This window comes from Henckelia pumila, chromosome 3 (genome assembly GCF_033568475.1).
Source record: "Henckelia pumila isolate YLH828 chromosome 3, ASM3356847v2, whole genome shotgun sequence".
NCBI classification, from domain to species: domain Eukaryota; kingdom Viridiplantae; phylum Streptophyta; class Magnoliopsida; order Lamiales; family Gesneriaceae; genus Henckelia; species Henckelia pumila.
The window spans coordinates 143,889,036-143,909,969 of NC_133122.1; the positions used below are offsets into that span (position 1 = coordinate 143,889,036).

The 20,934-nt window shown below is 34.8% G+C and overlaps 1 protein-coding gene across 1 annotated transcript; it reads left to right on the forward strand.

Moving 5' to 3' along the window:
- Nucleotides 1-9,381: 9,381 nt before the first annotated feature.
- LOC140886790 (diacylglycerol O-acyltransferase 1A) lies at nt 9,382-20,299 on the forward strand. Its single transcript, XM_073293637.1, has 16 exons — nt 9,382-9,999; nt 10,667-10,747; nt 11,007-11,080; nt 11,186-11,261; nt 12,087-12,154; nt 14,024-14,147; nt 14,524-14,622; nt 15,621-15,722; nt 15,800-15,936; nt 17,085-17,166; nt 17,278-17,298; nt 17,426-17,488; nt 18,580-18,627; nt 18,730-18,792; nt 19,136-19,189; nt 19,727-20,299. The coding sequence occupies exons 1-16, from the start codon at nt 9,583-9,585 to the stop codon at nt 19,829-19,831; spliced, it is 1,614 nt and encodes a 537-aa protein (XP_073149738.1). The 5' UTR covers nt 9,382-9,582; the 3' UTR covers nt 19,832-20,299.
- The last annotated feature ends 635 nt before the right edge of the window (nt 20,300-20,934 follow it).

The window sequence follows — 20,934 nt, forward strand, 5'->3', positions numbered from 1 at the left end:
TTTTAGGATCGGAGCTTCCGATCCAGCTCACTGTGTGCATGTGTGACACGTTGGGATCGGAACTTCCGATCGCCCGATCGGAGCTTCCGATCTGCTCTACGTCCAATACTTGTCAAAACTCGCGGCTGAGTCATCGGGCAAAGCTGGCAGCCGGAGATCGGAACTTCCGTTCCAGGATCGAAGCTTCCGATCTCTGTGCTTCCGCTAAGCTTCCGAAGTGGCTGGGATCGGAGCTTCCGATCTGGGTTCGGAGCTTCCGATCCGGCCCAAAGTCAAAAGCCCAAATTCTCCTTCGAAGTTCAATAACACTCCGAAATTACTAACCCTTAATCATGTTTAACATATTATTATCTTAAAATAAAATCTGGGTTACTACAAGCATCCTGCAGCTTCATGTCGGAGAGCTACTGATGCTTGTTATATTTGCAGTCAGCAGGGACATCTGCGGAGAGATTGTCCTCAGCGCATAGGTTCTGCTAGTGGATCGGGATCACAGGTTGGATCTCAGGCTTCTTCTTTTCCACGACAGCAGCCAGCACCACAGAGTTCTTCTGGTTACCGTCCCCAGACTCAAGGGCAGGTATTTGCTTTGTCTCAAGAACAGGCTACTGAGGGAAGCGATCGCATGTTGGCAGGTACCTTTCTGTTATGTGGTATTCCTGCACTTGTTTTAATTGATACTGGAGCATCGCATTCATTTATTTCTAGTCGCTTTGTTAAGAGACATATATTACCTTATGTATAATTAGATATGGATTTAGTTGTATTTACTCTGCTGGAACAGGAGATAGTAACTAAGCGTCTAGTGATGGGTTGCCTTCTAGAGTTTGAAGGTAATACATTATCGGCTAATTTGATGATATTAGTGATGGCAGATTTTGACTGTATTTTGGGAATAGATATGCTGACTTTGTATCACGCTACTGTGGATTGTTATCAGCGTCTGGTACAGTTTCATTCTATTGAGGGTGATAGCTGGTACTTTTATGGTGAGGGTGTGCGACCTCCGATGCCACTTGTTTCGGCTCTGAAGGCATGTCATGTCTTGGAGTCAGGTGGGGAGGGCTACCTTATCTATGCAGTTGATATGTCCATGAGTAGTACGGGTATTGATCAGTTACCGGTAGTCAGTGAGTTTCCTGACGTATTCCCTGATGAGATTCCTGGTTTTTCTCCGGTTCGAGAGGTTGAATTTGGTATTGATCTAGTACCAGGAACTACACCTATATCCCGAGCACCTTATCGTCTGGCACCGTCAGAGATGAGGGAATTGAAATAGCAGTTACAGGATCTGCTTGATAAGGGATATATTCGTCCGAGTGTTTCTCCGTGGGGAGCACCTGTGTTATTTGTTAAGAAGAAGGATGGATCGATGCGACTGTGTATTGATTACAGGCAGTTGAATCGTGTCACCATCAAGAATAAGTATCCTTTGCCGCGTATTGATGATCTGTTCGATCAACTACAGGGTACTTCTGTCTATTCTAAGATAGATCTGAGATCGGGATACCACCAGATGCGGGTACGAGACTCAGATATTTCTACGACTGCTTTTAGGACCAGATACGGGCATTATGAATTTCTGGTGATGCCATTCGGTTTGACGAATGCACCGGCAGTCTTTATGAATCTGATGAATCAGGTATTTCGAGAATATCTGGATAGATTTGTCATCGTCTTCATTGATGATATTCTTGTCTATTCTCATGACAAGGATGAGCATGCACAACATTTGAGGATTGTTTTACAGACGTTACGAGATAAGCAGATGTATGCGAAATTGAGCAAGTGCGAATTCTGGCTTGATCGGGTAGTGTTTCTCGGTCATGTGATTTCTAATGAAGGGATATCTGTTGATCCTAGTAAGATAGAGGCAGTGCTGAACTGGTCTCGTCCGACGACGGTTGCTGAGATTCGTAGTTTCTTGGGTCTAGCTGGATATTACCGTCGGTTCATCGAGAATTTTGCACAGTTGGCCAGACCTTTGACACAGTTTACACGGAAAGATGTTGCCTTCATTTGGTCCTCGGATTGTGAGAAGTCATTTCACGAGCTGCGTGGACGTCTTACTACTGCACCTATGCTAGCTCTATCTTCTGGATCAGGAGGTTATGTTGTCTATACTGATGCCTCTGGTCAGGGGTTAGGATGTGTTCTGACACAACATGGACATGTTATTGCCTATGCTTCTCGATAGTTGAAGACGCATGAGAGTAATTATCCAGTACATGATCTCGAGTTAGCCGTCATTGTATTTGTACTCAAGATCTGGAGGCATTATCTTTATGGCGAGAAATTTGAGATATTCACGGATCACAAGATTTTGAAGTATTTATTCACTCAGGCGGAGTTGAATATGCGACAGAGACGCTGGATGGATCTTTTGAAGGATTATGATTGTGAAATCAAATATCATCCAGGTTCTGTTAATCTTACTGCTGATGCCTTGAGTCGGCAGGTAAGACTTTCTGCACTTCAGACTAGTGAAGTATCTCATATGATTCAAGAGTGTTGTTCATTGAGTTTTACGCTCAAGCACAAGAAAGGAAAAAATGGGATTCGATTGTATACTATTTTGTCTGAGCCAGCATTGTATTCTCGGATCAGAGATGCTCAGATATTTGATGTTAAGACTCAGCGTTTGGCACGTTTAGCCAATGGAGTTAATACATCTGGATTTCATTTTCAGGCAGATGGTTTATTATGTTTATCTAATCGAGTGGTTGTACCTAATGTTGCGGAGCTCAGGAACGATATTCTATCTCAAGCTCACAAGAGTCGATTATCAGTTCATCCTGGAAGCATGAAAATGTATAAGGACTTGCGAACTAGATTCTGGTGGAAAGGGATGAAGAGGAGTGTGTATCAATTTGTTTCGAGATGTTTGGTTTGTCAACAGGTCAAGGCTGAACATCGACGACCAGGTGGATTACTGCAGAATTTTGAGATTCCCGAATGGAAGTGGGAGCACGTAACTATGGATTTTGTTACCCACTTGCCTATGACTACACGTCAGTGTGATGCTATCTGGGTCGTTGTTGACCGTTTAACGAAATCAGCACATTTCATTCCTTATAACCGGGAGTATTCTTATGATCGCATGACACGTTTATACATCCAGGAGATAGTGCGATTGCATGGGATTCCAGTGAGCATAGTCAGTGATAGAGACCCGCGATTTACCTCACGTTTCTAGGGTAGTTTTCAGGAGACGTTGGGTACCACTCTGAGTTTGAGCACTGCATATCATCCGGATACTGACGGACAGTCAGAGCGGACGATTCGTACATTGGAGGATATGATACGTTCTTCTGTCATGGACTTTGGCTTATCTTGGCAGGATCAGTTATCTTTGATCGAATTTGCCTACAATAACAGTTATCATCGTAGTATTGATATGGCACCTTTCGAGGCATTGTACGGTCAACGGTGTCGTACTCCGTTATTTTGGGATGAAGTCGGGGAACGACAAGTCGAGGGTCCTGAATTGGTGCAGCAGATTGTAGACAAGGTAGATTTGATCAAGCATAGGATCAAAGTTGCTCAAGATAGACAAGCCAATTATGCTAATATTCGTCGCAGGCCACTTCAGTTTGAGCCTGGTGAATATGTGTTTCTACGAGTATCACCTTTCAGGAAGGTGATGAGATTCGGCGTGAAAGGCAAGTTGTATCCTCGTTTTATTGGACCTTTCCAGATACTGGAAAAGATTGGAGATGTTGCATATCGTTTGGCGTTACCGCCAAATCTTTCCAGTATACATAATGTTTTTCATGTGTCGTTACTTCGACAGTATATAGCTGATGAATCTCATGTGATTCAGTCTACTGATATTCAGCTAGAGCCAGATCTGTCTTTTGTTGAACGACCAATTCGTATCTTAGACAGAAAGGAGAAAGTTCTTCGGAACAAGACTATACCACTTGTGATGGTACAGTGGCAGCGCCGAGGCGTTGAAGAAGCAACTTGGGAAACTGAGAGTCGTATGCAAGCAGAATATCCTGAGTTGTTTGCTTTGTATTTTTTATTACCATGTAGTTGTAATTACAGTTGTTGTAATAAAACATGGTTTGATATTTCATATTGTTATCTTGATTTGTCTTTAGACATTATTTCGCGGACGAAATATCTAAAGGTGGGGAGAATGTAGTAACCCATATTCCATTTTAAGATAATAATATGATAAACATGATTAAGGGTTGGTAATTAATAAATTTTGGAGTGTTATTGGACTTCGGAAAAGAATTTGGGCTTTTAACTTTGGGCCGGATCGGAAGCTCCGAACCCAGATTGGAAGCTCCGATCCCAGCCACTTCGGAAGCTCAGCGAAAGCACCGAGATCGAAAGCTCCGATCCTGGAACGGACGTTCCGATCTCCGGTTGCCAGCTTTACCCGATGACTCAGCCACGAGTTTTGACAAGTGTTGATCGGAGGCGAGATCGGAAGCTCCGATCGTCGGATCGAACGTTCCGATCCCGGCGTGTCATGCATGCAAGGCGTGAGTTGGATCGGAAGCTCCGATCCCGAGATCGGTGGTTCCGATCCTGGCCGGGAATTTTGCCTATAAATAGTGCTTGTCTGATTTCATTTGAATTACGAATTCCTGAGGTTCCTTCTTCAGTTATATAGTGTGAGTTATACACTTGAGGGCCCTATCGGTTTTAATAGAGGTTCTGGAATAACCAAGGTGTGGTTATAGTCATCCGGGACTAGCGACTCCAAAGGGCTATCTACGGATGAAGGTATGGTCCGGGAATCTATTTAAGTTTTGGGAGTACTTATTAGCTTAGTTAAGGCTTATAGAATTTATGTAGTGATGCGGTAAACTTTTGAATATAGGCTTAGAACCTAGGATCCTATTATACTTGAACTAGCCTAGAGGTACGTACACATTGACTGAGATTGCCAGCGAGTATACATGTTTATATGTTGCATTTATTTGGCATTATTATATGGCATGATATATGATTTATCGCTTTCTATATTCATATGTCATGTGCATATACACGTTGAGCCTATACCTTGTTATACCTGACTATAAAGCCGCTCAGCTCTATACTCGATAGTCTGTCACTGAGAGTACCGCGACGGCGGGGGCATTTATGTCTGTCTACTCTGGTATACTAGACGAGTGTGGTTGCACCCAGAGGTTGATCCGTGCGGTGGCAGCACTCATGTGGCGCCGGTACTGAGCATGACTTTTCAGATGACCCTTTACCAGTCATCATGTTGCATGCATTATATACATATGTTTACTCATGTCTATGTACTGGGCGTTAGCGCTCACGTCCTAGTTGTTATTTTGGACACCCTATTCTATGGGGCAGGTCGCAGGATGGACGGAGCCGGTAGTTCCAGGCAGGACTAGGGAGCCGGATCTTTTCAGGGGAATTTATACAGCAGGATTTGTTTTAGCTGTATAATGTTTACTTTTAAGTATTTCGATTTGGTTGTATCACTACAGATTTAAGCCTGGATTATGTTACTAAGCTGATATGTAAATTTAAGTTTCCGCACGTTTTACTCTGTTAAGTTATTTTGCTGTATTAAGTTTAATGCATGCTATTAGTTGCCAGTTAGTAGGTGATACCATGCAGGGTCACTACAGTTATATCATTTATGATTGAGTTTTATATTATTTATTATATATTTAACATTAAATAAGTTGTAAATAAAACACAAATTTATTAGAGTTTTTATCCAAATTTAAATCAATTTTACACAATGTTCAAAATGAAAATATTAAATTCATGATGCTACAAAATAAAAACTTAAATAAAATAAACGAAACTTGAGGAATTAAAATTTAATGATGTTATTTCACATTTCTATTAATTTTGTTATATTCTCATTCATGATGCTTGCACATTTAAGAAAAAATTTGGAGGTTGAAAAAAGATATATATCTTTTTAAAACACTTTTTATAATTTAAATAATTAGTATTTGAGAAAAATTTACTATTAAATAAAACTTAATTTTATATCACTACTTTAACGGTGGTCAAATAGTTCATTATATTTTCTCAATTGTTAACCATAAGTATTATTCTCTTGAAAAAATTATTGAAAATTTCAAATATTTTATGAAATAAGTAATACTAGTTATTTGCTAAAACATTTGTTTATTTGTTTGTGATTGATAATGTTTTTAACTATAAGATTGCACGGTTCAATTATTTTTTTATTCTATAATTTTATTTTGCATAATTTATATTATATTTTCATTTGAAAGAAATTATTGTTCATTTATTATTATTATTATTATTATTATTATTATTATTATTATTATTATTATTATTATTATTATTATTTTATTTAACTTTTTTGTTTGTTTGTAAGTTTTTTTATCACGCTTTGTTTGTAGATGGAAGGACCAAACCGAAAAATTTTGAAAAATATTTAGGACGAAATCTGGAACGTAAAACATTTAGGACTTAAATGAAAACTTTTTGAAACATTTGGGATCAAACCGAAAACATAAAAATATTTAGGACTGAACCGGAAATTTTTGGAAAACATTTGGGACTAAACCGGGAACGTTCAAATATTTATGACTGAACTGGAAATGTGTTCAAACAATTAGAACTGAACCGGAATTTTTTCCAAATTCTAATTACGCCCAAAAGAGAGGCGTGTCTTAATTTTTTATTTTTTTTTAAAATCAAGTCACGGTACTCAAAGTGGTCGGCGTGACTTGATTGACTTATTAGTTTTTTTAAAATAAAATTAGTCACTCAAATTGCTAATCACTCTGAAATAATAATGAGTACACACACCTTTTATTGTCTAATTTTTTAATTGAAAATATAAAAAAATTATAATAATAAATAGTTAGATTAAAAATGGTATTTTCGTAAATAAATATTCATGAAATGAAATGAAAAAAAATAATGAAAAATGACATATTTATAATTAAATAACTATTTATGAGAAAAAATGAAGATGATGCCCATACCAAGAGACCACTTGCTCTTACTTAATATATAAAGTTAGATTAAAAATGGTATTTTCGTAAATAAATATTCATAAAATAAAAAAAAATGAAAAATGACATATTCATAATTAAATAACTATTTATGAGAAAAAATGAAAATGATGCCCATACCAAGAGACCACTTGCTTTTACTTAATATATAATAATAATAATAATAATAATAATAATAATAATAATAATAATAATTTTATGCATCTCTCAAGGTGACAAAGATATATCATTTATAAGTATTCAAAACAGACCAAATTGAGACAAATTATTACACCAAATCAATTGTTAAGATCCGTTGTATATCAACTAAAAAGTGGTAGAAAATTTATTTTATCATCAATAATATTCATGATACAATAATTTGATAAATTGTTAAATAATTTTTCAATATATATCACAAATATAAATTAAAATTGACTTTTACGATTGTTGCAATATTTTTGTTGGCAAACGTACGAGATATTTGGGGAAATGAACTCGATCAAACATTTTTTTTAAAAAAAATGATATTCCCCAATGATTTGAATTACACTACAGAAGATCATTTTTTTAAAAAAAATGTTTGATCGATGTTAGATAACAGAATACCCCCAAACGTACGATATGCCAAGTTTTAATTATTATCTAACCTCGGTCAATCGTTTTTAAAGAAAATGACCTCCTGTAGTGTATTTCAAATAAACTTGGAGAGGTTAATTTTTTAAAAAAATGTTTGACCGAGTCTATTTTCTCAAATATCCCTATTTTATTTTTTTATTATATATATATATATATATATGTATTTATCAATGTTCAATTATAAAAAACAAACAACATTTAATCAAATATTAAATACAAAATTATATATTTTTTTAACAACAAAAATAAATTAAAATGAGACTTAAATAAAAAAAATATAATTTATACCCACCAAACGATAGATTTTTTGTGGGTCAGCCCGTTTCACCCCGCTTAGCGGGTCGAGGGTAGGCCGACCACCATTTTGACGGGCTGAAAATCCTCAACTCAACCCAACTCAACTCAATCCAGTGAGTTGGTGGTTAATTAATTATTATAATAATTTTTAATTATTTAATAAAATATGATACATATCAAATTATTATTATTATTTCAGCCGTGATTAACAATTTGAGGCATGACTAATATAATTTTTTAAATTTAATAAATCAATCTAGTCACGCCACTCAGAGTGACATGACTTGATTTTAAAAAAAAATATTAAAGATGAAGGCACGCCATTGCTTTGGGCGTTATTAGAATGTAATCACTCCTCTATCATCGGCGTGTTACGTTAGAAAAATAAACTTATCATTTTTATCTTTAATTCAAAATTTATTTTCATTTTTATGGTAAACTGTGAAAAAATCCGTTTTGTTTCTATTAACGTCAATATTTGTGGTCCATTGGTAGCTTATCATTATATATGATATAATAAATTCATTTATGCATTAACTTATTTACCGATCAATGAAGGTTATGTTTATATCATATATATGTTTACACACATACTAGTTGATCCGAACACACATGTTGTGTGTGTTTCGTATACAAATTAGAGGACGAAGTAAATTTTTTTTAAAAAAATTTAATGGAAGTAATTATGTTTTGAAATTAAAATGATACGAGAGGAAATTAAATTTGAAGAAAAATTGTGATATAATTGGTTTGTTAGAGGGCATTTTAGGAATAAAAAAAACTTCACGTCATATCAAAGTTTGTTGGTAAAATAAATAACATATATATATATATATATACATATATTTGTTGTGACATTAATTAAAAGATTAATTTACTTTTGTACAAATGGAGGCTGGGATACTTTTGAATTCTACCAGCCAAGTTTAGCCTTAGTGGAGAAGAAAATTTTGGTCTACCTATTCTCTAGTCTCTACAACTAAGTTTTCAAGTTTTAAGTGTTCCAAATCATTTTCTCTACACATAACCAAATCTAATGTAACTAAGTGGGCAAACGCAAATATATATTATTATTTTAAATGTACACAAATATTTTTCAATAAAATTAATCAATTATTTAAATTTTGTAATATTTTAAAAATATTTATTTACTATATAATTCATTGAGATAAGAAAATGAAGCAACAAAATGATGAATGATGGGTCACTCCTGTATTTTACGCCGGGTCCGCTACTATTGTCGGCGGTCACTGCATTAAATACACCTTCTACCATCGTCAGTGACGTTTACTTTCAATTTCCAAAGTGCTAACTTTTTATTTCATTGTTTTTGCATGTTACTTTATTAATTTTTAGAATTTTTTAATAAATATTCTAAATTTAATTTTATAAATTATATAATCGATTTTGTGTCTGCTACACGATGAGATTTTTTGATAAATAAAATTTAATATATGAATATTAATTAATATAAGGGAAACGCACACACAGAAATAATAATAATAATAAATAAAAAAATGACTAAATCTAAGCATTCCTTTTCATTCGAAATATATTTCCTAGTCTACATTCCTCATAGAATCTTCATCATTGGCAAAGGCTTGCATCATATATATAGTATATATATATCTCCGAATCTCTAGAAATTTCTCGCTCTGCGGTGCTTTCTCTTCCATCTGCAATGGCGATCTCGCCGGAGAGCTTGGACACGACGTCGTCCAGCGAAGACAGCAATCGTCGGCAGAATCGCTCTTCTATTCGACGCCGACTCGCCAATCGTGTTGCCGCCAAGCCTTTGCCGGAGTCCGATTCCAACTCCCTCGGGGATGGTGGCGAAAATGATGAAAACGAGACTGATTTGATCGGTAACCTGTGCGAAAGAGCGGTGGAGTCCGCGGATGAGAGGCGGACGACTGAATCTGGCAGTGAAGGATCGAGCTTCGGCAATGAGAACGAGGACGCGGTGAAGGGAAACGGAGAGAGTAGTAATGCTAAAGAAGTGGAGGCTTCGGCCGTGAAGTTCCATTATAGAGCTTCTGCGCCGGCTCACCGTAAAATTAAGGAGAGTCCTCTCAGCTCCGACGCCATTTTCAAACAGGTTTGCTTTTGATTTCTTTTCCACACCACGGCACCCACACGCTTGTATTTGTTTCCTTGAGGCGAGGCTGGAGTTTTCGATTTTGCTGTCATGCATTATTAGTTGGTGAATACACACGTCTACATAGGTTAGTTATAGGTGTGAATACGCTGAACGTCGAGTTGTTTGTGTGAATACACTGAACGTGGGGATTTACTCCTTGTTGGATCCCTTTCTGCAACGGGAGAGATGCTATCTTTTTTCTCGGTGGAATCTTGCGTCGAATTCTTACTTGTGCACTAAGTTCGTTATTATTTTTTATTTGTTCCTGGAGTTCATTTGTCCGCGAGAGGAAGTTTGCTTCTTTTTTTGATGTGTCTAACGGAGTTCGCTTCTAACCAAGCGCGTTTTGTTTTGTTTTTGTTTTTGTTTTTTTTCATTTAAAACATTTTATGAGAGCATCATCTCTCTCATCATCCTGCCTTTTCAGTTTCTTGCAGCAATCACGCTACTAGTGATCATTTGCTAGCAACAAGCTGAATTAGGCATGAATAACTCTGAGATTCAAATGGTTTTTGTTGCTCAATTATATCATGAATCTTACATTTTAATTTTATGTTATGATATACATATGTTTAGTTTCCATACAACAGTTAAGTCACTAGAACTAATCTGTGTATTGAGGCAGAGCCATGCGGGCCTCTTCAACCTTTGTGTGGTGGTGCTCGTTGCTGTAAATAGCAGGCTTATCATTGAAAATTTGATGAAGGTATGTATCTTTGATTTAACAACTCCTTAATGTAGTTTGGATATTAATGTGATTCTATGCATTGGATTCTTAAGCCTAATATTTATGTTGGCGGGAAATATGCCCAGTTTTGATGCATATGATCAAGTTCTCCCGTTGGATAATATTTGATATTTTTGCGCGAGCTTTGAAACTTAATTAGGTCGATTGTTTTCCTAAGGAAAAGAGGTTTTTGAAACTCTATTCTGACATGATATACTTGTTTTCCTTTAACTTGCAGTATGGCTGGTTGATCAATTCAGGATTTTGGTTTAGCCCAAAGTCACTCGGGGATTGGCCACTTTTGATGTGTTGGTAACATCGTGAACTTTTAATTTACCTCATTTATAGTAGGACAATAATACTATTCAACAAATATTTTTTTCCAATGGTAACTCTTTTTTTTTCCCCTGTTTCCAGTTTAAGTCTCCCAATTTTCCCTCTTGCCGCGTTCCTCGTCGAGAAGTTAGTACAGCAAAAGTATATATCAGAATTTGTAAGTAAGAGTGGCTCTTTGTTATCAATGTTCTTGCAGATGAGACTTGATATTTGGCTTCTGTCCTATCTGTAATACTTTTATTTTTTAAGAAAGATAATATATGTAAAAGTTCTACATTATTTCACTCAAGTGACTTGCGTGAACATCGGTAATCCAAATATAATGTAGCATAATTGTACTTGTCCTTTTCTGTTTGAGTTTTGCATGAATCATTCCTTGAGTTATATATTGGCAATGTGCCAAAACATATCCTGAAAAAAACCATGATATTCTTGCTGCTTTTTTTCATGTTGGTGAATGTTTCGGCCCATAGCTAGCTTTCAATGATATTGATTATTTTCCGTAATCCATACTTGAGATACTCATCGAGTTTACTGCTGGGAAGGAGAGGGGTGGCTGTGTGAGAGAGAGAGTAACCTGGCTTATCAGTCAATTTTGATGATTGAGTTTACATATGATGTCAACTTGAGGTTCTGATGAATTACAAGTGTATGGTGAAGGCACCTTAGAATTGTCAAGTGGGTGTACTTTGAAAGATTGTGAGTACTGGATTTTTTTTTACCACACATACTGCATATGGCAAATTGTTCTTATATGCACTTTTGGAACTATTTCGAGTTTTAGCTTTTCTGTTTTGTTGATTAAATAGCATTTTATCATATCATGGATTTTCTTTCGAATTGATACTCGCGTTTGTGATTTATTCTCCTTGAGTGTTATTTGGCTATCGTAATCAAATCACGTTTAGCTATAACTGGTGCTGACTAATGAAAGAAACACAAATTTGTTTCATTATTAATATTTTATTTCAATTCTTTGCAGGTTGTGATTTTCGCCCACGTTGCAATAACCACAGTTGAGCTTGTGTATCCAGTTTTAGTCATTCTTAGGTTCGTTTCGACCACTTCAAACCAGTCATTCCTCACTATCCACTTTCTTTATTTCATATGCCAAGGAAAAATGTCATATTTGAAATGAGAGCTCATTCGTGTTAAGAATTGTAAATTTCTTTCCATGTTGGTAAATAAATGAGATGGAAATAATTGACGTAACATGTTTAAAAACATTCTATTCTATATTTGTTGATACAAATTTGATTTGGTTAATTTTTCTCTCTCCATCGTGCTTAAGAGTGTACATGATTCGGTTAACCACCCGAACCGAACCGAACTGAAACCGAAAATTTGGTTTAAACCGAAAACTGAACCATTAATTCGGTCCGGATTTTCGGTTTGGTTTGGTTTTTTAGCTCTTTTAACTTGAGCGGAAGTGCGAAACGAAAACCGATTTTATTTTTTATTTTTAAAAATCATTTTTAGTTTTTAATTCGTATTTTTGTCATCTAGTTTATTAATAATAAATACATAAGAAAATTTTTAAAATAAAAATTCGGTTAACCCGAACCGTTTAATTCGGTTCGGTTTTTGGTTAATTTAATTTCCGGTTCGGTCGGTTTTAACCGAATGAACAGCCCTAATCATGCTGCTTGGTAATCCATAAATCTATGATCGAACAAGTTGTTAAAATTGCTGAAGGCAAGCACCTTAGTTTGCGAGGTGCACCTCTTTGTTAATCGCACACCTAGGAGCATCTTAAAATCTAGAGATGTAGTTTAATCATGCCGTAATGTGCATATCTAACACTTATGCTTTACGGCACCCTGCCGTCAAATGCCTGTAATAACTAATAACTATGGACAGTTTAAACATTTGATATTTAACTTTCCAAATTATGACAGCAAAATTCTCTACCATAAGTAACTTTCCTTTGAAAATGTTTTTCAATATAGTATATTTTGATTCGAAGTCTCTAACAGATTATTTTTTACACCTGAAGCAATTACAAAAGAGTGATTTATGCAGTAGCATAATACTTTTGGACCTTTGGTGGAGTAGCTTGTCTAGCTTTTAGCTGTCACATCTAATTTTTCACTTGATCGATTATTTATCTGTTATTGTTAGATTATTTTGAAAACGGAAGAAAACAATGACATTTTGTGGAAATATTATATTTAGTTTATCAACCAACAATTTTATATGAAGTTGATTAATTTTAATTCGCCATCAACCAATTAGCTCGGCCTTCAATAGTGAATCTTATTTGTTCTTCATCAATTTCAGACTCTTTCAATTGTGGGGCTTACTTCCTACTTCCTAGTCCCAGTGGTAGTAATGGCTAGCCGTATATGTTATTTGGCAGTCGGAAGGTTGCCATGCATAAGCCAATTGAAAGCGTTGAAATATTTCTTCATGCATTGGACACGTTGATTTCGAATCAGTTGCAACATGAGGATAGATTACTATGGTATAAACACAACTTTGACCAGAAGTTCAGAAAACACTTCTTGCAAAGCCGGCTGTCATTTTTAAAATTTTTAATTATTAAATCGTAAAAAGATATACTAAAATACTTCAGTGGATAAGGAAACAAACTACAGACATATGGCAACAATAAAAAAAGTGTGAGTGTCTATATTTTGGATTTGGCAGATTATGGATGTGTGTGAAATGAAATTATCTTCGTTGAATTTTAAGTAGATAAACCTTCGTTTTAGGCTTTTCATTTGATTTTTCAAGTCTCTTTTTAATGTTTATTGCTAGTGAAAATGCCAATATGCCAATACTTATGGACCGAAACAGTGAGAAAGCTAGATCCGATAGGAATAACTGAAAAAATGTTGTTACTAGGAATCTATTTGAATAGTGTTAAGCACCAACATAACTTGATTTTCCTGATTGTGAAATTGCCAAATTGGACAGGTGTGATTCGGCTGTTCTATCCGGTGTCACTTTGATGTTCTTTTCTTGCATTGTGTGGTTGAAGCTGGTGTCTTATGCGCATACAAATTATGATTTGAGAGTACTTGAAAAATCAAAGGACAAGGTATGGTATTTAATTTTTCACCCTTCAGTTATTTGCTGTATCTTTCCCTTTAGAGCAGCTAATAGTTATTATGGGACAATGAAGCTTCTTTTGATGTTTGACTTGCAAAATATCTGAACTTAAGCTTTATAGTGGAAATTTTATCTGATCATTTTGTTAAGCTTGGCATGGTCACGTTTATTTTTGTGAACATTTTGATGTATTTCATAGTCGTGTGCTCTCTATCTCACACATGTACATGCCACCTCTTAAATTTGTCCCCTTGCTCTTGCAAATGCACTCAGACTATGAACTAAGTTTTTATATTATCCTATTGATTAATAAAAATGGAGGAGAATATGTCTTTTCGATACTAAAGTTTACTTCATGAAAATAGAGGGAGGCTTTATCCAATTACTGGAGCATGGATTACTCCTATGAAGTTACTTTTAAGAGTCTGGTGTACTTCATGATTGCCCCCACTTTGTGTTACCAGGTACGACTTGATATTTCCATTAACGATGTTAAATTTTGTTATTTATAAATAGAAGTCAAGTACGAATTCAGGAATATGTGTATCTGATCTAGAGATACAATTCTTATTGAAGACAGAGACATGCGATTTGACATGTGAGGGTTGGTAATGTTATTACAATACGTTTGTATGAGAAGGTGTAATTATCTGATGAATAAACTATATAGTTAAAATGGAGCACTGACCATGCGCTTGCTTTTTGGGTTCTACATTTCAGCTTTTGAATTCACAGTGACTGTAAAGCAAGGTTTCTAAAAAGCACGAAGCATGACCCATTACGATAATGTTTCAAGCTTTACAAGCTTAGGCAGTTTTGCACAGGATTAAGCGTGCAAAAACATTTTGAAATTTTATAATAATTTTAATTAATATCAAGTCAATCAACATATTAAATAACACATAAACATAGAAATTTTAAGAATAAATGCATAAATTTTCAAGTTATAGAAATCATAAGTTTCAAAATTACAAATTAGATGGACTAAATGTTTTACTGATTGCTATTGGTTCGGGTGTTGTCACTTAGTTGCAAAGAAAGGAAGAATTCTGAAAAAAATTTATTGTGATGTTTTTAATGGTGTTTTTGATTAAAAACTTTATATTATTAAATAATTATTATTTAAAATAAAATTAAATGTTAAAATTTATTAGAAATTTTTAAAAACAAATCTTAAATTTTAATCTAAAAAATTGAGTTTTCCACACTTTTTATGCTCATAGATGGTCAACCCTTTGGTCAACCAAAGGGTTGACCACTTGTTCACACTTTGCCCAAAGTGAAGTATTTTCCTCACGCTCAAGCCGCACTTTCGCACACTTTTTTTAGAACACTTATCTTTAGTATCTACAATGATTTTTTCTGTTTTGAGCTACTGATTGATGTTAAGGTGTCAATATTTCTCTACACACTGTATTGGAAGTATTTGTTCTATGACTCAGTCAAGCGTTGTTATTTGTAGCCAACCTATCCTCGTGCAGCATGCATACGAAAGGGTTGGGTGGTACGCCAATGCATTAAGCTGGTAATATTTACAGGGTTAATGGGATTTATTGTGGAACAGGTAATTTCCGTTTTTTACTCTTCTGGTTTTTCTAATTCCATATAATAGTGCTTTTATATAGTTTGTTTGTAATGCAGTATATAAACCCCATTGTCAAGAATTCTCAACATCCGCTAAAAGGAAATCTTTTATATGCAATAGAGAGGGTATTGAAGCTTTCCGTTCCAAATTTGTACGTGTGGCTTTGCATGTTTTATTGCTTCTTCCATCTTTGGTAAGTCCATTTCTCAATTTCATGGATTTTTTTGCTGTTTTGTAATGATTTATATGTTCTGTATGCGTTTGCTTCCAGGAGTGTGATGAGACGTGGCCCTTTGACTGGTCTTGTTTTCGGGAAGTTTGTTTGGATAATGATTACTTTTGACATGCTATTTATGATTGCGAGTCTTAATTTGTTTGTTTATATACAGTTTACTTTTTCTAAACCGTGTATGGTTTGGAGACTAGTTGGAAGGTTTCTTGACAAATTGGGGAAAAGGTTCTTGTATAGTTTGGCAGAATATTTGCTATGTTACACATCCTACAGACAACACTGGCATAATGATTATTGAAAAAAAGTTGTTAAAAGTCTCCATCTGTGGTTTGATTCAGTTATGCTCAAGACTCTTCTTTCTTCTTCGTAATCCATCCAAGATCTCAAACTCCTTTTTCGTTTCAAATATCTCAGTGTCTGCATGTCAAATCAGAGGTTGCCAAGTATATGTTCTGACTTGACATTTACCTGAAGTTTATTGATTTCTGAAAGCAAAGTTGCTGCATGTCTTTTTTTTTTTTGAGGGAAAAGTTGCTGCATGTCTTAAGACTCATTGAAAGTTCATATGTTACCTACAAACAAAGATTGAGGTCATGTGTTGCAAGGCTAGGAAAATCAAAGTTAAAAGAAAATGTACTTTCTTGGCAAAAAGATAGCTTTTGCTGAAAGCTAGGTGCTAAGAGGAGCAATGCAAGTCTGCAACTTTTTTGGCAGAGCTAAATTGCTAAAACTAATATAGGTGTGCATTTAAGTTTTTACCATGAACCAGCCAATGCCATGGAAATGAATGTTTTACCACTGTTAATTTTTTTAAAAAAATTATTTAACATGTCCACGACAAACTTAAAAGATCATAGGAGGAGCGTGGCATATTAAATTCTGTTTTGGCAAGTGCTGAAACTTAAGCACCAGGGAATCAATACTAGTTAAAGAAGTTTTCTAAAGATAAAAAGTGGGAATCTTATGTGCATCTATGTTAAGATTGGAGGTAGCACACTTTGGTTTCGCATAACAACCTGCATAAAGAACAGAGAGCACAATGTTATCTTGGCTCACCTCCTTATAATTGGCCTGCTCTTATCATACTTGCATGTTGTTTGATGTTGTAGGCTAAATATTCTTGCGGAACTTCTTTGCTTTGGTGATCGAGAGTTTTACAAGGATTGGTGGAATGCAAGGACAGTTGAGGAGGTAGAAATTAAACGACATATTTTTCTTCCTTTTGAGATTTGAGGAGTGCTTATAGCTGATTAACTTCTGTGTTTACCGTGCATTTGGTTGGACAACTGTTGCTACCATCAGTATTGGAGAATGTGGAACATGGTAAGCTGATTTGTTCTAATTTTCTTTCATTCACGAAAAATAGAACTAGTTGGATTTCTGTTTCGTTTTCCCTTGTTTTTTGATATCATGGTTGTTTTGGCAGTATTGACATTTATATTTATTGTAGCCTGTCCATAAATGGATGGTTCGACACATATATTTTCCATGCTTGCGGAATGGGATACCAAAGGTATTTCCTTTCGTTTTTAACCTTATACTGTAGCCTTAATAATGTTCCTTTGCATCAACGTGTTGGTTGATTGATTTAAGGACAACTTTGGAATTTGTTCATTTCTTGCAATCCCTAGCATTAACTTTGAGTCTCAACTTTGTTCCTGACATCCTGTTCATACTTAGTTACCATTTATCGTCCCACCATTAAATGCAGTGAATTAATTTACTTTGTTACATTCCATTAGATGTCAATGACTTGTTATAGTAGCCCTTTAAACAAGTATTTGTTGGACAGGAAATTATTAAAATGATGAGGTTTACTTAGTCATACAAAATTACGATGATTGCAAAATTCTAATTGCCCACAAACTATTTTCCTAGTGGGCTTGCATACATACTGATTTGAAATCTCGAGAGAACTATGATCTTCAAGCTATCGCAGACAGTGCCCAGTTCACATTTGAAAGTATTTCACATCTCCATCTGAAGTACACTGGACGCCCAATCTTTGATTATTTTTATTTATCAGCAAGAGGGTTTCCATTGTCCGTCTCCATTTTGGCACTAGGATCCATCAGAGTTTTGATTGGTTTTACATTATACCTAGCACCATATGTTTTTCAGCAGATTTAGACACATATTCCATCATGAAACTGAAATTCCAGCCTCAGCTGTCCTACTTCATGACCAGTAGAGTAGCGAAAAGTTGAAATAAATATAATGATTATGTTGGGATATCAGAGAGTCAAAAACTGGAATTGCGATCGCTTTTATCTTAAGAAATGAAAAGTTGAAATGAGGTTATTTGAGAAATCGAAAAGTTGAAATAAATATTTTTGAGAAGATGATTGAAAATTACGTTATGGTTTTTTATTTTATCTCAAGAAGTGAAAAATGAGATAGAGAATCGAAAACTGGAACAGCGAATACTTTTCTCCAAGTTTCCTAACCTTTCATGAATGGTGCGATACTTTTACTGGCGTGATTTGGGATTCTTACTGTGTTGAATAACTATTAATCAGTTATTTACTTTTGTTCTTCCACCTGAAAGCAATTACTAAGAAGCTAAATTTATGTTTGGCTTCATGGGTATGGATTCTGATGCAGGCTGTTGCAGTTTTGGTTGCCTTTCTTGTGTCTGCTCTTTTCCACGAGGTACAATTTCATTTGTCCTTTCTGTACCTTGTTTCATGAATTTTTGGAACTTTTTGTTCTGATTTTTTTTCCAGTAGATGACTGTGATTTGTTTGTTGACAGCTTTGTATTGCTGTCCCATGCCACATATTCAAATTTTGGGCTTTTTCTGGGATTATGCTTCAGGTAATGAAATTGTCCACTTGATTCATTTCATTTCTATCAAGATTGTCTTGCTTGATATAATTGACTAAAGATTTGCTTCTCTTTGTCTTGGTTATAATGTTCTTTTAAAATTATCCATCTATCCAGTAAATGATGTGATCGACACCCAGACAAAGCTTTTGATGTTGTCCTTTGTAACTTGCGCAGATGATGACATATTATCTGGGTTAACTTTTTAGTATCGAAATCCTTATTTTTTTACTATCCAAAATCAATTAAATCATTTTCAATATTCATTTTTTCACTTGGTCAATCTCCAAAAACGCCACGGATGGTTTGTAATTTGTTTTTATTTTTATGACAGGTCCCTCTGGTAATCGTGACTAATTTCCTGCAAAACAAGTTCCAAAATTCGATGGTAAACTTCGTCTTTGCTTCATATTTAGGTCTATGACGGTCCTTGATTTGCCTGCATGAATGTTCCTAGTTTGTCAGTTTCTCTTATAGACTTATAGTAGTAACTCGCGTAAGCTGTATGAGTCCATGGATTGCCAACCTCTTGGACCACAAGGAGGATGCTGGATGCATAAAAAGTAATGTGCTATCAAATTTAGAAATGAGAGCATCAAATGGGGTAGAAAATCGTAGTTTTAATCTCTTCTACATTTACCAGGAGTGAATTTCTTGGTCTGAGTGTGTACAGAAAATTAGGTTGTGATGTAAAATTAACCGTGATTGGGATGACAGATTTAAGGCTTTTAATATTTCACACTTCCATTACTTTTCTACAATTTCTAAGCTTCTAGAGATAAACATTTAGCTTCTTCGAGTTGAGGACCTCGTTGTTTCAACAATTATGTTGTGCTCGAATTGTTGTCGTTTTTTTGCTCGGTCGGACTTTGCTCTTCTGTGTAAACGTTTTCTCTGATTATTTTTCTTAATTGCAAATTTCCAGGTGGGCAATACGATGTTCTGGTGTTTTTTCAGTATCTTGGGCCAACCTATGTGCGTACTGCTGTACTACCATGACTTGATGAATCGAAAAGCGAGTGCAAGGTAGGCAATACGCAGCCCTTGGAAAGTAAGAAATCCATGGAATTATCCTGCTGTCTATAGACAACTGGTCTGCATGAATGAAAATTAAGCTGCTCCTAATAGTTCATGATTGCCTGAAGTGATTTCCATAAGCTCCAAAACGGCGTTCAGATTCATGTAAAGTAGCTTTCGCGCTCAAATTGTTAACGGGTTAGCACTCGAGCAGTTGGGCTTGGTTTGTATATTTACATTCCGGCTCATACAATTATGTAAATTCATGACAACTGGAGGAACTATAGACATCCTTCGTAACTTCTATTTTAACGGCATCTCCTTCTTGCGAATTCAAACACCTTGTTTCTCATACAATCTGTGACCCATCAGATTCCCATATTTTGTTTACTGAAAGGAGTTTACTATTTTAATGAGTAGACCCAAAGTAAGATGATAAATAAATGATTTTGATAAATTAATATTTTATTTTTCGGTTGGATTCACAACTTTTCGAGTTTCTTCCTTTTGCAAAATAGGTTTCAAAGTTGCATGTATTATGTTTTAAGATTTACTAGTTGTTTTGTATGTTTGGGGTTTTGTATATCATCGTTATTGTCAGGGACGGATTCACGAATTAGAATTAGGGTGAGCTTGAATATAATTTAATAAATTATATATTATTATACAAAAAACATAATATATTTTATTTATAATATATTTTGGAAACTAATTTGAAAATTTCATGAATTTAGAATAATATAACAATAAATAAGACCCAAAATTTTCATTTTAATTTTTTCAACCACTAAAATTTATTTTAATGCAACAACAAATAATTTTATTATTCAAGTAATAAATTTTTCTCTTAAATTACAAAAAATATCGATTTTTAATACATTCATATCATACAACTATTATAATTTTAAAAATTAATCTGAAACAAAAAAGATATTTCATTTGTATTAGTATTTAAGACTTGAAAAGCCGAAGTCATAAGCTGAATTTTATAGAAAAATTTTAAACAATAAGCATATACAAAATTTAAAATTTACTATACCATTAATTATTTTTGAAATTATATATATATAGCCAAAAAAAAAAAAAATGGCTATAGCACAATCCTAACATGGATTC

Coding starts and splice junctions, on each gene's coding strand:
- LOC140886790 (XM_073293637.1), top strand. CDS start 9,583: ATGGCGATCTCGCCGGAGAGCTTGGACACGACGTCGTCCAGCGAAGAC. Junction 17,489..18,579: donor TGCGGAATGGGATACCAAAG/GTATTTCCTTTC, acceptor ATTCTGATGCAG/GCTGTTGCAGTTTTGGTTGC. Junction 19,190..19,726: donor ACAAGTTCCAAAATTCGATG/GTAAACTTCGTC, acceptor GCAAATTTCCAG/GTGGGCAATACGATGTTCTG.